Below are 17233 nucleotides of genomic sequence, written 5' to 3' on the forward strand. Positions count from 1 at the left end.
TATTTTTAACATCCCTGCAGCACTTTGGAGACTCTGAAATTGCATTTCAGCCCCAAGACACAATCTTTAGAAAGTGGCTACTTCTGACCCACCCACAGAAGGGATGGTTTAAAAGTTTTCAGCTTATACACATTCACTATCTGGATTATACTGAACATAACTGTAATGTTTCTTACATTTCACCTTACAGGTGCTACCGTTAATTATGGTTTACAACACAGTCCACAGATTATAACACTCCATAACTTAGCATGGTCGGGTGATTCTTTCTAATACTACCCAGTCTCAAAAACCCCCATGGTCCTTCCCCCCACCACTCCCAACTCAATTACATCAGCCAGTTATTCAGAAATGGAATACCAAGAATTTAACAGACTTTCAAATTAAGATGAACTGAAACATTGTATTTATGTTTTCCTGCACTCCTGCCATTCTACATCAGCAGCAAAGTAACCCATAACTCAGGTCAGCAATTGAAGCACGATTCAACACCAAGAAGCAACTGTGTGCAAAAAAAAAAAAAAAAAAAACAAAAAAAAAAAAAAATCAGCCAAAACCCCACACACTTCCTTACTCAGACCTGCTTCCTTTTTGCATCCTGAGTCTTATTTGACCACAGAAAAATAAAAATACTAGCTATGCAGAGTCACTGCAGGAAGGCAGGGCTGCTTCCACCCCTGCTAACAACAGCAACAGCACTGCTGCTTCTTCATCAGCTGCATTACTGGGAAACCACCTCTCACCTCCTGACTCACAGCTCCAAACCAGAGCACCTCTCTCAAGTTCCCTGGGCCCCCAGACTCCATTAAAGAGAAAACCATTTTGCACACACAGCAGCTGCAAATCTGTCAGGGTTTATCACCAGCCTCCAAGATCATGTGCCAAAAAACTTCAGCCCCTGCAACTATACACAGACACTGGCCTCTCTTTCCCTAGGCCACTGGAAACTGGCAAGCCCAGGAGAAGGCTAATCCACATCACTAAAAATAAGGAAGACAAAAGCCCCAATCAGGTGCCTCTTGGCATCAGAAAACACCATTGCTGACCTCATTTGGCCCATGAAAGCTTCAGAAAGATGAGGACTCTCAGAGCACGGCTGAATGAGAAGGACTAGGAACAATTCCTCTTCATCTTGACAACTGTCAGAGTCCCACAGCCTCTTCCAGAGCTCAGGAAGAATTGTGTGACTCAAACACTTCAAAAATGGCAACGCTTTCAGCTGCCCCCATATCTCCCTTTCCCCATTCACTCAACAGAAAAATGACCCTGCATTGAAAATTGGAACATAGACAATGCATCAAGAGGCTCCTATGGAAGAAACACCTCTCATCAAAGGTTATGAAACTAACAGCAGAAGTCTTTGAAAAAAATATTCACTTCCCCCAAACTTAAGAGTTTAGTTCTTACTGAACAGCCAAGCACAGACCAGCACAGAACTGCTCTGCATCAAGGGTGATGGGCCAGCACTAGCCAGCACCCCAGAGCCACAGACCCACCCAGGCAAACTCCTGCAGGTAATGGGAGCAGCAAAGGACTCACAGCAGTGCCATGGCTCAGCAGACCCCAGGGACTTCCCAGTGGCACCTTCAGCCTTCTCACTTCCTCCCAGATGACACTGGCAGTTCCATGATACAAACCACTGCTCTGCTGCCTGAAGGTCCTTAGCGATCAGCAGCTCTAGAAACCCCCAAAAATGCTGGCCCTCATATTTGGAGAGCAACTGCTCATGCCCTGCTTTGTCATTTTCACCCCTGGCCTCGAGAGCACGCAGGAGGATGGACAGATCTTGCCAGAAGCAGTGCATGGGATGTTCAGAAACTTATCTTTCCCAAATGCATTCGGTGGAGATGGTGCAGAGACTGGACACAATCTGACCTTCAGCTCCTCAACACACGCCTTTCAACTCCTCCTTTCATGCCTTTGAGGAGGCAAAGGCATGAAAGAGTCAATACTTCCCAACCACCAGCAAATGCACCATTTCCAACTACTTCCAGTTCTCCCTTAGTGTCAGGGAAGACTGTGCTATCACCTCCCATGGAACTATTCTGAATCACCTCTTACACAGGACTGTTCTTTGGACTCCAGCACATGGAAACCAGGAATTAACTGAAAAACTCACCTGTAATTTCAAGAGATAATGAAGAAGCCTAAGTCTCATGAATTCTGGGTACCACTGGATTTTTTACACATCTAATTCACTCTTTCCAAAGGGTGAAGTTGCCAATACTGGTGTATTTATGTCCTACTACTTCATAAGTTGTCAAAAAAATCTGCTGGCTTTTAGTCAGCTATTCTACACAAATCTTTATAACATTTCTACTCAGCTCTAGCACTGTTATGTGTACAATTCATACCTCTTCCATTTAATTTTAAAAGACTCTGAACTGGAACTGGAATAATTCAGAATGAATAATACTCTCCTTCAATAAATCTGTTAAACATGGTTTTGCAAATCTAGTGATGAATCCTCACAATTTTATTTTCATTTTTATACAGTTAAAATACATATATTAAAATATGAATCATCTTCACAGCCAACAAAGCCATTTAGTAATCCTGAATATAATTTATTTAGCGTGAAATAAGTTTTGCTTTGATTATGTGCAAATTACTATGTGTAGTTTCTGAATGTATGGAAGAATCTAACACCTCAGGAGAATAAAAACATGCTCTAATGATATGAGTAAAGTACATGGATAACAGAGACTACTTTATAACTTAAATATTTATAATCACAAGCTTATACCAGACAAACTGCAAAATTATTCCAGAATTCCATTCGTTCACTCTATCAGTGCTAGCATTTATAGATCAGAGGACATAGTGTACAAAAGTTAAAAAGAAAAGTGACTGAGCCTCACTTCTCATGGCCAGAACTGCAGGAGCAGTGTTCCATTTCAGCTGCCCTCCTCCTGAGAGAACTCCTTGCCCTGAGAGCAAGGCCAGCCCTAGGGAGATGCCCCCAGGCAGCAGCCCCCGAGAGCATTCAGGGGCAGCTCAGCGTCTGCAGGAGGATTTCCAAACACGCTGAGGCTTTGGGCTGGGTGAAAATCCTTCACAACAGCGGCAGAGCTGACTGCTGAGTGTGGAATGTGCATTTTGCATCTGTCCAGCTTGGCTGTCCCCATCAGCTCCTTCAACAGCAGCTCCCACCAAGAGCAGCTCCATCCCCAGCAGAACACCCCACTGCTCACACGAATTTGTCTGACCAAAGCTCAACCATTTGTTTCACCTCCTTAGGGGTGCGCTTGCACAGGGCTGGGACACACACAGCCCTCACCCCTCCAGTGCAGGATGCACAGGCACAAAGGTTCCCCCAGCCCTTTGAGACCCTCTCCCAGCGCCTTCCTCAGGTGTTCCAGCCAGTCCTAGTGCAGAACGAGCAGAGACTGAAGCCACCCCATTCCCAGAGCTGTCAGACTTGGTCTGTGGCATGCTCGGTGGAGAGCAGCCTTTGGGTGCAATTTTAAATTGGCACTGTCAATATTTCTTGCACATTTTGGCAGCTAACATTCTAATGAGCTACATGATGGCTCAAAACATTTTATTTTGCAGCAGAGAAGCAAACTGTGTTGCTCCTTCCTGCTTCTGCCATGATTAACCAGCTGATTCATACTCAACATTCATAAAAGATGACTAGATTGAAATTTTTCTTTCCCAATATAAAATTAACCCAGACACAGAAAGAAAGTCAACTATTTCATAGAACATTCAGGAGGTTTGGGATCTTTTTACAGGTAAAAAAAAATACAACAGCACCTCTGAATCTCTCTTGGCTTCTAATCTGTCCATGTGAGCCCCTGAGAATGTATTTTTAATTCATTAGTATTAAAAGCAGTATCTGAATGACAATCTCAGAAATAACACAGACTTTACCACCACAAAGAGTTACATGAGAAAGATCCTGCTTCTGACATAAAAATAAGAATTAAAAAAATGGTAGCATGGGAAAAGAGAGACTTCCCAGAATTGCTGCTGCAAAGCTTCTTCCAGGACCTATAGCTTCAAAGGGAAAGTAAAACGTGATCACAGCAGATCTGCACCAGAGGATGGACACCAAAATGCAGCATGTATTCAGTGCCCTGGAGAAAGAACAGTCCTGCACTGCTACTGCAGGACCCTTGTGCACTTTTCCACAGAGGGATCACTGCACAAAGAGCCTGCACACACACAAGGACTTGCCAAGCAGCCTTGTCAGCAGCAGACCTGGGGGAGAAGCAGCACCAGACAGATTTATTCCTGCACCTTCTGCTGCACCTCCAAGGGCTCAGCAGCACGGCCTTTTCCTTCCTCTGCCTTCCTTCTCGAAATGGAACCTGGTTCTCTGTTTAATCACAACTATTTCCTCTTCTTAAATCACTTTTAGGGAAGGCTTCACAGTGAGAAGAGAACACTTTTCTAGGCTGGCTGTTACAACTGAAGCATGCCTGGTGCACAGAGTGCTGGGCTCTGGCAATGTTAATTGCTGCAGTTTCGTGTTTGGTGGCTCTGCTTTGATACCACAGTGACAAAGCAGTGTGACAGGTAAAGACAGAATCAAAGACTTCATTGCCTCCTGCAGAGCAGGGCTAATTGGCACCTCTGTCTGGAAAAGCACTGCTGTCTGAGTTCTGAACTTCACCCAATCCAGGCCATCACTGATGTAAATTTCTGCCAGACACTTTTTAAATAATTTTGAAAAAAAGAAAATAAGAACAGAGCAGAGTGAAGTTGGTACAAAAGCCATTTATGTGACCTGTGGCAGCAAAGAGACATGAAAACAGAACAGAAGGAAGGACCATGGAATTTCACAGGTAGTACATTCTGCATTATGCAGAAAAGAGAGCAAGACAAACCAGGTTATTACTGGAACAATTGTCCACCTTCTTAAATGGTGCTCATTTAGGTAATACAGCTTTATCAAGATCAGCATCCTAAATTAAAGAGGGATCCAAACCTTGTAGACTTGTCCATATGTCCCATTTCCAACAACCTGCACCAGTTCAAATATTCCCGCAGGGTCCTGCAGAAAGCAAAATAAATAACATTATTTGGATTAGAGCAACAACTTCATAACAGAAACTAATTGTACAACACCAAAATGAAATATCTGAGGCACATCTCCTAATGTGTTACACACTAAAGGGAAATTGACAAATCACAGGGTAAGAAATGCATGAATATTTACATTTTCAGTCAAGTTTCACAGAACTCTGTATACAAAACAATTCGGTGAAGATTGGCAGGATGGTACTACAGCAAACACAACAAATAAATAAAGGTGTGTGAAAAATGCTAGAATTCAAATGAAGACTCAGCTTACAGTAGGACAAGAAGAAACTCCAGGTTCCAGGCCTTACAGCACTGAGCTAGCCTTGAGGCTGAGCTGCTGCGCTCTGCTGTGAAACACTTGGTATGAGCAATGTAACAAAGGAAAAAGCCTAAAGAGCAGAATTGAAAAATTACAACAGAAAGCACCTGAGCCCAGTTACCTTAGTGAAGGGAAATGTACCAAACCAGGCAACCTGAACTTACAGGCAGGCTGAGAACACTCAACTCTCCTGTTCTGCAAACATAACAAAGTGAATTTGACTGAGGATTGAACTCTTGGCTTTGAACCCAAACTAGATTGCTGTTAATTTACACAAGGGACTAATGAGTCAGGTGATCAGACTACCATTCCACATGAACCAACTTCCAGCCCTGTGCTGTAGCACCAAGCACTGCAGCAGGGCTCCCCTGCAGCCCCTCGGGCACAGGCAGCCCTCCTGCTGCCAGGCACGGGCAATGCTCACTCCTGAACAACTGAGCACATTAAAAAGTCCGGTGCTTCAGTTAAAACTTACCTGAGCGATTTATTTAAAACCATTAAGAACTCAGGAGATCAGTTTCTTGGTTTCTGGCTAAGCCATTTATCACTCTGCTCAGTTCTTGCCATGGTATCACTGAGAGTGATATATTTTGTATAAAATATTATTAACTCCATGTGTCAGTTTTACCACATCTGTTTCAGCAATCTATCATGTCAGTTAATGCCTATGGGTACTGCTGAGGGATGTGATACAGAAAACATTATCTAAGTACAATTTCTATGCCGCTGGCTGCAAAACATCCTTTTTTAAAGAGGTATCAAAGTTCTCTCCACTCCACTTATATGTTAATCTTTTAATATAAGTAATTCTTTCTTCATATTGGATATGGAAATGTTTACCTTGGCAAAACCCCAGTGGAAACACACAGGCTTTTTTTTTTCCTGAGCAGATTCTACCTTTATTGGCACAACTGTCATGATAAATGCCAAGAGCTTTCAGAGCAACACAGCCCAGACCTCCATAACTGAAAGTACTAATGAGTTCATTTGGTTTTAAGTTAAAGGAGTTTTAATCTTAAACTTTCTGGACTGTCAATCTCAAAAGATTTGATCTTTTTTTAAAAAAGCAATGCATAAATCAGATCAAGATACAGACTGACCTGCATGGGTCAGAAGTTGTCTTTTTTGCTCTGTCATATATTTTAAAACAAGTCAGTAAGCCTTCTAGACATAAACCCCAATTCCAAAAGCCCTCACTAAAAAGGAAATCAATGGGAACACTCACATACGGATTTAAGCACAGGCATAAGAATGCCTACAAGACTGGATCTCACTGAAGTTTTCTTTGCTTTCTTCTCATTTCCTCATTTTATGTTTTGACTAGTCTGGATATAAACAAATGCTTTACTTCAGTGGGGCTGAAGTCAGCAAATAAACCATCACTACTGCTAAAGCAATGGTTTATTTTGTACCACTCGTGGGTGGTACAAAACCTCTGCTTCACGTGCAACCTCTGCACAGAACTGTGCTGTGGGCAGCTCATGCTCCAGGCAGTGAAACTCACAGCAGCTCTCCAAGGAACTCTCCAGTAAAGGGCTTCCATGCATAATATCCACTGCACTCCATGGGAAGCATGAGCAGCACCCTAATTCACCACCTCTCCTGCAGAAAGCAGCATTGCTGAATTAAGAAGTGCCCACAGTGCACAGAAACCCAGGGGAACCTAAACTGCATTTTCAACTTGGACTTTCCTGCTGCTTCTCTCACTTAAATATGTTCTGTCTTTACTCTTCTTCTCTAAGCTTATTTATTATGCAAATATAGTAATTCAAGTGCCTCAAAATTAGCTTCTCTTTCCTCTTTCAATAAATTCAATTCTGGTTCAGTATCCTAATAGTTTGCTTGTAAAGGCTTCTGACAGTCCAGGAAAGACCCTAACAATTATCTAAATAAACATTAGCATTAAAGTTAATACAGTGCAAATCCCATCCTGCCCTTGCTAGCAAATTGAGCATTAGCACCTCAAGCCTCCACAGGTCTGAGTGCAGCCAAACACTTTGCCATCTCTCTTCTTTTAATCAGGACACCACAGTGAAGCAAGTCTTGTTAAGAGTCATAAAGGATATTAATCTGGGCTCTGGTCCTTGGATTGCCTTTGTTTGCTTGGATATCAGCACTGCATTGTTTGCTGGCATTGTTCACAATGGGCCACCTTCCTAATTGTCTTGGAGTCACATATCACCACTGATGTAGTGCTTCCTCCCAGCTACCACCTAAGGCCATGCTCCAGCTAACCCTTCAGCAGCCAGCACCTGCCCAGCTGCCAGATTCCCTTTGAAAGATGCCAGAACACTGGCCTGAACATTCATCACTCCAAGGTTAATTACCACCACCCATGCTACCATATGGTGACCACCTCGATTTCCCTCCAGTCACCTGCAGCACACTCAGAAAAAGCAGAGCAAGCCTGCTGGCCCAGAGGCAGCCAGGCCACGTCCATCTCCTCTGCAAGGCAGAACGAAAAGCAACAAGACCGTGATCAAAATGCACTTTTCACATCCCTGCAGCTAAAGAAGATCCAGGTGTCTGAAGCACAAGTTCTTCCACAGGGCCTCTGGAGCTCAGCACCTAATGCAGAGTTCAGGGGCTTTTTAGCCTCTGGCTGCCCTGGTGAACCCAGCAGTGTGAGGAAACCACAGGCTCCTTTCTTTCCAGGGAAAGGGAAGAGTCCTGCTGAACACCCATTTGGAGGGGAGCAGGGCAATCTCAGTTTGAAAATGACCCCGCTCACAATTGTGGGAGGCTGGAGCACAGCACCAGGCAGCTCCTGCTGGCCCCAGGAACTCCTCAGACACAGCAAAGGCAAGGCACCTGTCTTTAAATAATTTCCACAGCTCACCTTCACCTGCCTCCCACTTCCTACTTAGCACAAACCCCAAACTAAGGCTACTGGCGTGCTCCAAGGGGTTTCTCCCAAAACCAGACATTTATCCCTTCCCCTGTGGAGGCTGAAATTCACAGATCTCTCAGCCTTTGGAGGCTGTGAATCAGATGGTTCTGTCACAAAGCCTGCTGTCTGCTTTGCAGAATGACTTCTTTTCAAACTCACACTATTTCCTCATTTATTTAAGGAGATGAGATTAATCTGCTAAAGCCCTAAAGAAGAACTTCCATTATTTTGCCTTACACCTCATAGCAGAGCCAGATTAAACTTCTGTTTGCTTAGCCAGAAGCCTTTTGCCATGCTCCCTAACTTTACTGTCCCTGCTGCTTTTCCTCTTTCTGCCTCCAGTCTGGAACACCCTTCTCACCATGTGAGCATCGCAAAGGCTTCTCCCAGCCCTCCTTCTTTTTTCCCTGATATTTTTAGAAAGTGCTTTGGTTTTGCTGTCTGGGGATGACTGCTTTTTGCCACAATTGAGCTCTTCCCTCCTCTTCTGTCGAGAGTGCTCCACAAAAGACCTGCCTGGGTTGGACGGGCTGCTCAGTGGCCAGCTCCTGTGTAAAAAGGGCAAGTGGAACTGGGGGCATCACACGCAGCCCTGTCACCGCTTTGTGCATGTGGAACACTGACAGCACTGCTTTTAACGTGGCCAAAGTGTGGCTTACATTAAAAACGTAAGAGGATAACAATAAAAAATTCACAGGAAACTAGGAGAATGCTGACTGTTTTAGCTTGGGGAAAGAAGGGGGGGCATAAAAGATCCCAAACTTCAATAACAACTAAAAGGCCACACAAGCCAAACCGTCACACAGATATTTTCTTCCAGAAGCTCCTAGTTTCCCATTTGTTTTCTCTTCACAGCACCCACAACGTCTTTAGGGCTGTCGGTAGGAATTATTTACTCTCCGGGCAGGGGAAGGAGGCTCGGCGGTGCAGCGCTCCGAGCCGGGCGGCGCAGCGCTCCAGCCAAGGGAGCGCGACCTCCGGAGCCGGGGGCTGCGGTACCGGGAGAGCCCCGAGGCTGCACCCCGAGCCCCCCGAGCCCCCCGAGCCCCTGGGGCATCTGTGCGGGCACGGGCAGCATCGCCCCGCCGTCCCCGCCACCGCCGCGGCTGCGCCCCGGTCCCGCAGCGCCGGCGCGGCTCGGCGGAGCCGCTCGGACGAGCGGAGAACGCGGGGGAGCCTCGCACGGCGGGGTCGGCAGCCCCGAGCCCGGGGAAGGGTCCCCCCGCCGCAGCCGCGGCCGTCCTTACCCGCAGCGCCGCCAGGTCGATGCCGTCCAGGCTGCGGGCCATGGCTCGGAGCTAACGGTGCCGCGGCCGTGCCCCGGCGGGCGCAGGGAGCCGGGCATGCCCGGCCGGCCCCAACGCCCTCCCCGGCCCGGGCGGCCGCCCTCCGCCGGCAACTTTAGCGGAGGGAGCAGCTCGGGAAAAAGTTTGCGAGGAAGTGACGTGCGGCGCGGCGGGGTCGGGGCCACCTGCCGCCCGCGCTCGGCCCCCCACGCGCGCTCCCCGCGGGGCGGGAACGGGGATCGCCTCTGGAATACGGGATATGGGAGTTTCCCTGCACGCACCGCCCCACGCGGGGCCGGGAAGGGCCGGGCCGAGAGGGGGGATGCCTCCGGCGCTGCGCTCCCGCACGGCGCACGGGGCGATGCAGCAGCCGCTAGCCAAACCCCAAAACTCCCCAAAACTGCAGTGACAGCGTCCAAAGAAGAGGATTTTATACACACACAGCTGAGACACTGCCAGCCCCTTCACCTCGGGTGACGGGCGCTGCGAACACGAGTCCAGGGGGGTGACGGCAGCGATGCTCCTAGGCATGCTCCCAAAGATGCTCCCAGGGATGCTCCCAGGGACACTTCCAAGGATGCTCCCAGAGATGCTCCCAGGGACGTTCCCAGGGACACTCCCAGGGATGCTCCCAGGCTCAGCCCGGGTCCCAGCCGAACGAGGGCAGGGCCGTGCCCGCGGTGCGGGGCTGGCAGCGGCCGCTCGGCCAGCCCGGCCCGCAGGCACATCCTCCGCAGCCTCGCCGCCCCTCAGAGCCGCCTTTCCCCGGTAATTGGGACCGCAGGAAGAACACGGAGCAGTGTAGCAGGCGCTGGAAGGCTTTGTGGGTATTCTTGGGCCTCGTATTTAGAGACAAGTATCAGTGGAAATGCACATTTCTGAGACAAAGTCCTTAAACATTCTCAGGGGATGTTCAGGGCGCTGTCCCCTCGCAGAGAGCACGCAAAGGGACCGAAATTCTCAATCCGTACTTCCACAGCTGCAGACACAAAATCAAGACGAAGTGGTTGAAGTGTCTTTGGTGGCTATTAGCACACCAGGAGCGCTGCAGTGCCAGCAGCGAGGGGCAGTGTTGTAATAAAGGCGTTTGGCAATTTCCTTGAAAGAAGTGCTGATGTATCACTCAGCTTCAAAGTATTCTTGTACAACAGCCCACATTGGGTACATTATCGCTAATGTGACCCTGAATTTGCGCTCTCTGCCTGCCTGCAGGCCAGCATTTGGAGGCACTGCTAAAGAGTTGAGGCCAGTCACTGCATTAAAGTGTAAATTTGTTGAAGAGCTAAACATGCGATGCAGCAGAAATCCACACACAGCAACAGCCCAGCCCCCTGCTCTCCCATGGGCAGCATTTAGAAAATTCTGGCCCTCCTGTCACCTTTGTCAAAGCTAAGCCAGAGCTTTGCTCTCCATTTGAGCCTTCCTGCCTTACATAAATACATCATTAGCCTTTTTGCTTGTGTTATTTCTCACAATCCCCATTTATCTCTTCTCTCTAACCTTCAGGCTGTCCTTTGTCTCCTGCCACTTTCCACTTCCTTCCTGCCTCCCAGTGAGAACGGGTGTGAAACTCCCGACTGCTGTCTACCCAACGCCCTCTCTCCCTCTCCATCTCTTAGATCCTTTGCTGAAATTAATCCTGCCTGCCTTGCTCAGCTGTGATGAGTTCTCCAACTTGAGGATTAGTTTCCACTTGACAGGAAGCTCTACCCAAACTGAGAAGTATTAAAGTGTTTAGATGTACAACATGTCTTGTAGTATTTTTGCAGGCAGGTCTCACTATCCCTGCTTTGTGCTTTTACCACATTTCACTGCCTTCCCCCTGCACCCTGCTGGGAGTTTCTGTGGGTGCTCCAGTCCCACTCACACCGCTGCAGGCAGGGCTCTGAGCAATTCTTCCCCTGCTGCTGAGGAAGGCAGAGCATCATTTCCCCATCAAGGCCTTGCAGGTCTAACAGAAGCCACAGCTGCTTTTGTCACCAGTATTTACAGGCAGACCTGTTGAGGCTACAAATGCCACCAGGACAAGGGTACTTCACATAGTAGAACCAGATTTACAAGGCCTGATTTCTTCACCAGCTTGCTGACTGGTTCTACAGACACAGCAATGTGCTCCAGGTGTCCCCCACGGCCTCGTGCCCTGCTCTGGCAAATCCTTCCCAAAGCCCTGACCAAACAGGTGCTTGTGCTGCTGCTGACCTGTGAGCAGCCTCTCCCACCTTGCTCTTCTGCATGAAGCTGTGTGGCAGAGTAACTCCCAGGAATCAGGAATTCCATGCATTGGTGCAATTGTTAATAAACCCACATTCACCTTACCAATAATAAAAAATGAACAGATTCCCTTAATAATAAATTCAATTTTAAAAATACCAAACAACCAAAGCATAACAAAGACAAGAGACAATCAAATGCTATCTGTACAGCTTTCCTCTCCAAGAGCCATATTCAAGACCCTGAAGACAAATTCAGCAACCACAGACCCAAACATAAAATCCTTTTAAATGTCTATGTGCATGCAAAGGATGTTTTGTATTAAAAGGGAAGTGCAAGAATGAAGGGGAAAGAACTTCCTTTGTTTCAGCAAAGGAAATGCCATTGTACCCCAGAAGTACTGGGCTAATTCTGAGCTCTTCTGTCATCATCCTAACACAGATTTGGGTCCACAATAATCCTACCAAGAGTAATTGCCCCTGCCAGATGTGACACTGAGTAAAGGAAGAGAGTGTTTAAAGCTGAGGCTCAAATTGACATGCTGGCTTGTTTCCTCTAGCTTTGTTTACATTGGGTCTTAGCTACAGGTGTGAAGCTGGCAGAGAAATAAACAAGACAACTCATAAGATAATAAGATTTCTGGTCTACAGGAAATAAACAGCTTCTTAAACTGTGGGCTTAGCCTGAAAAGGACGAACTGGCTCTTTTCAGCATTCTGTTCTCTGAACTGTAAATTCAGAAAAATTTATCATTCAGAAAAACGTCAACACACATGATCATTTTATTGGAATACTCACCGAGATGGAGCTCAGGGAATGGACATCCCTGCCACTCCCATTGCTGTGGGAACAGCCAGGCTCAGCAGCTCATGCCACATCTGTGGCCCCAGAGCCAACCCTCTGCATGCATTTCCCAGCACTCTCAGGACACAAATCCAACATGAAGCTCAGAAGCCCCAAAGCTCAAGGGAGGCTCCCTGCTACAGAGGAAGGAGATGAATCCCTCTGCCAGCTTCTGTGTTCCCCTGCTCCCAGCTTCCCAGTGCAGAGCCATCCCAGTGTGCCAGCCTTCCCCAGGGCTCCTGTCTGCAGCAGCTCCCCAGCACTGCACCAATGCCAGACAGGATCTCCATGAACTCCAGCTTTCCCTGGCACTGGAACACTCCCTGAGAGGTTTCTTTTGCTGGAAGTTTTCTTACCTTCTGCAAGGAACCTGCATTGTGCCCGTGCCTGAGGCACCTGATCGGATTGATGCTGACACCCCAACATCAGCACTTTTCTCCCAGAATAAAAATACTTCACAAAATTCTCCATTACTTTTGGCTTTTATATGAACTAGAGATTTTAGACATCTCCTTAATATTTCTTTAGGGGACAGCCCTTGGCTGGCTAAGGTTACACATTAAAAATCTTCAGAGCCCTGTGTTCAGCCTGGATATGTCTGGGTGCTGGTTTGGTAGCAGTCACACCATGCCAGGAGCACTATTTCATGGCCACAGGAAAGCAGAGAATACTTTTATCAGGTCACACCTTGGAGAATACCAGGATAACTTAATGCAGCTGCTGCAAAATGTTTTTGGACTGCAAAAGGGAAGATTTGAGTTTCAGGCCATGGACGTCTACTTATATTCCAATTTAGTTAAAAGATGCAAAAAATATGAACTACCAACACAATCGACTTCATATCTTCAGCATGCCTGGGACCCATCCCTACAGTGCTTGGAAATCACAGTAAAGTATGGCTGTTTTCAATGCATTGTTGGATTGTGCTCTGAATATTTCTCGTGCTTTCTCCTATTTGAACTAAAGAAAATTCCCACTTCATTCCAAACACATTAAGGCTGAGCCAGAAAGTCATATATAAACCTGAATGTGTCTTCAGATTTCCACTTTGCACTGCTGCATTAGGATCAAGAGACAGGGTTGCTATCCTGAGTAAACTGGAAATACCAGAGGTCCAGACAAACAAACCAAAACAGTAATTTCCCGTACAGTACTCAGAAGCACGTACAGTAGTTTTCAGCTCTTTAAAAATTAAATAACTTTTTTCAGTTCCTGGCAAACATGCTAGTTCAGTTTCACAGGATATCCAAAATGAGACCAAGCAGCTTCCTTCCCAAAGGATTCCTGAGTGGACAGGCAAGCTGGAAAAAGTGCCTCTGACTACTGTAATCCCAGCCAGGATGTCCGCCTCACTTCCCAAGGCTAAAACTTAATGTATAGCTCTCCCACAAAACGTGCATTGCTCCAAATGCCGCTCACTGGGACTTTTGCAGGAGTTTATTTTCCTCCCAGTGGTAGGCAGAGAAGCCAGCCCGTGCCAGGCTGTCCCCACACACAGCTCGGGGAGCAGAGGAGCCTCTCCCTGCAGCACCGACAGCCCTGGCCGGCACTTCACAGCCCTGCTCCAGCCCAGCCCTTTGGAGTTTCTCAAGGAAACCAGTGCTGCACTGGAGGTTTCCAGTTTCCCCTCAGCCCAGCACACAGCCCTGCTGTCCCTGGAAACAGCCACCCAACCCTCCCAGGGACAGGAGTCCTGCCCTCTGTAGGGATGGTGCTTTGCACTCCTGTCCTTGGACTCTGTTCCAGCACCACTTGAAGCCTCAGCAGTGATTTTGTGCCATAATACACGAATTATATAGATAACTGCTTCCCTGTGTGAAAGCTGTTTCTTTTATTTGGTCTCTCCGTGAGAGTTTTTCCTACTCTGATTTTCTTTCCTCTCCTGTGTCACTGAGTATTTCCCTGTGGCTCTGCCTTCCAGCAGAATACCAAGTCAGTATCTGCCTGCTATGATGACACCAGTGCACAAAGGCTGGCTGGCAATTTTTGCAGTATAAAGATAATTTATTAAAATAAATTGAACTTTCACATTTTGTATAACTATTGTATCTTGCTGTTGTGCAGCCATCTGCCTTGTTAGAGGCTTTTCCCTTCCCTCCCACCTTCTGCAAATTTATTTCTTCATTCAAAATAAGAACACTTTGAAACACTTTGCAAGGAACAGTAGCTATATGTTACTAGGTCATCAGATCCCAGTGGAGTTTATGAATACCATAATGAATTTCAGCCCAACATCTGTCTGCTCTCTGAAACAGATGCAATTATGGAAAAAATAGCTGCTGCCTCTTCACAGGCAGATCTCTCAGTAAAAAAAACAAAACAAAAAAACCCCAAACCCCAAACCGCCCTCCCCCCCCCAAAAAAATACAAAGAAAACTGACAATGCACAGTTTAATCGCTACCACATTAAATTTATCAGTCAAAATATCACATGGCAGACGGTCTTTTTCTGAAAGCAAGACAAGTTGTGGTAATTCTGGCAGACAAGCAGGGTTTTTTTGACTTTAGAAAATCCTGCAGGCATGGCTTTGCCAACCAAATACTAACTCTGGATGACTCAGACCACGGTTCCCTTTTATCCAAACCACTGAAGTTTGGTGGTTAGCTAAAAAGGAACTGGTATCTGAATCACCCTTAGTTGGGAGGAATTGTCAGATTAAAGTCTTGGGCATGGGGTTTTGGGGGCAGGGTGTTGGTTTGGTTTCTGTTCCCTTCTTTCCCAAAGGAAAGAAAACAAAGATCAAAAACTTTAAATGTGGGGACACCTTTCTCACTTAAAAAAATATTTTAAAAAATTAACTTTATCCTATATTTTTAACCATCTCAATGTCATGTGTCAATTTGGGCACATTCTCAGTAAATTAAACTGATTTTTTCAGTCCTGTTGCAAGCCTAACCTGTGCCTCACAAAATTACACAATTTTAACCTTGCCTTAGCTACAAAAAAAGCCCAACTCATTGCTCAAGTCCCTCTTACACATCTGCATTTCCCAGGCCCTCTGCTTCTCCTTTTCTTAGAGGAGTCAAAAAAAAGCAAAAGAGGAACTGTAATTTATAAACCTCTGTCCAGCCCTCTGGAACAAAACCTGCCCTCTGTGACCTATTAAACATCTTTGGGGAAGTCTCCTCTATTCTTGCTCCAGCTTCCATTTACTTCCAAGCTGCTTTTCATCTCAGTATTTTACCAACTCCCACCATTTCAAACACACTTGGGTGCCCCAGTGCAGTGCCTGAATCTTTTAAATTCTCCTCTTTCCCTCAAGGGAAATGCACCCTGTATTTGGGAGGCTGCTTAATTTGTGTGTGTGTGTCTCCTGGGTGGGAAAGGCGAAGGGAAGCTCATTTAGGCATTGAGCAACAGCATCCTCTTCCAACAGTAACTCATGAATAATCTGTGTCTTTTCCTGTAGCTCTGTGCCAGTCCTATCCAAACATTCTCTATCTTGGTGTATTAATAACCTGCACATAACTTCCAGCCAAGTTTCACTTGTGCCTGTAACACCACGCTCAGGCTGGAAAGAGCTCTCGTGGGGCTCTGTCAGCTTCTCTCTGCACTTCACAGCGTTTGGGGCAGAGCACTGAGTAGGTGCACTCGCCTTGATGCTGCTGCTGCACAGTGCAGCTGTCAGCTGAGACTGTAAACATTTTAAAAATTAAATCAGACAAGTTGTTTAGCGGTTTGGGAGGAGTGGGAAGGCTCTGTACATCTGCCAGTCATTCACTGATATTTAGTCATGGAAGTTTTGTGGGAAGGAAATGTGTTTGCACAGGTCTGAGACTGGGTGTGTTCATTGTTTTTATTGATAACTTGGAAACAACTGCTAATGTTTTTATTGATAACTTGGAAACAACTGCTAAATGTGCCCATTGGAACAATATTCACCCGAACAGCAGCTCGTGCCAGGCTGTGTGCAAGCCCAGCCTGCACACACTGGGGTGAAGGGCTGGGGCACAGACCCTCCTCCCTCTGCCTGGACGCTGCCCAGAGCCCCAGGGACACAAATCTGTTCAAATCCCCCAGTGCAATGCTGCGGGACAAGGGCTGATGGGATCAGCTGCATAAGCAAGGAAAGAGAAGGGAAGGGACTTTGCCTCCAACACTGCTTTGTGAGGCTGCAGCTCCAGCATCTTTCTAGCAATGCACAGAGCAGAAATGAAGACTTGGATTCAGCTAAAAGAGGGGGCACAAAAATTAATACTGAGGACAAAATGGTTTAATGTGTCCACTTGGAATAGCTAAAGCTCTAACCTTACTAAAAAGAGAAGTGACGTTTCTATTTTCTCCTAAGGAGAAAATAGTGGCATTGTAATCACGTGAGATATAATGAGAGCCAGTAGCTGAAGCAGAAACCAAACAATAAAAACAATAAACCCCTCCAAAACTAAAAAAAAAACTTCAGCAAAGTAGAAACAAAGGCACCACATGTTCACAGACCTCCTGGTTTCCATTTCTCATGTGTCTCAAGGGTCCCTTTCTGGTTCCTAGGGTGTGAAAGAGTGCTCAGACCTCCCCAGATTAGAGGGGCTTTCAGCAGCCTCTCAGGCAGCTTCACTAGCCCAAAGTCACAGGGGAGCCAGATGTCCTGGCCACAGCAGCTTCTGTGCCAGCCAGGAAACCTGTCCCCTGTCCCCTCCGGAGGGCTGATGGCTGCTG

The 17233-nt window shown here is 46.7% G+C and overlaps 1 protein-coding gene across 3 annotated transcripts in view; it reads right to left on the reverse strand.

Moving 5' to 3' along the window:
* The window catches only part of NRK (Nik related kinase), an 89455-nt gene extending 79745 nt beyond the window's left edge, over positions 1 to 9710 (reverse strand). For all 3 annotated transcript variants that reach the window (XM_041485145.1, XM_041485146.1, XM_041485144.1), the window contains exons 1-2: positions 9488 to 9710; positions 4937 to 5002 (exon numbers count right to left, since the gene is read on the reverse strand). In XM_041485145.1, the coding sequence (XP_041341079.1) occupies positions 4937 to 5002; positions 9488 to 9529 (108 nt within the window). In that variant the 5' untranslated portion in view covers positions 9530 to 9710. The remainder of the gene's footprint in view (positions 1 to 4936; positions 5003 to 9487) is intronic.
* Positions 9711 to 17233: the final 7523 nt, after the last annotated feature.

The sequence above is a fragment of the Pyrgilauda ruficollis genome, unplaced genomic scaffold (assembly GCF_017590135.1).
Source record: "Pyrgilauda ruficollis isolate IOZ18807 unplaced genomic scaffold, ASM1759013v1 scaffold7, whole genome shotgun sequence".
Taxonomy (NCBI): Eukaryota; Metazoa; Chordata; class Aves; order Passeriformes; family Passeridae; genus Pyrgilauda; species Pyrgilauda ruficollis.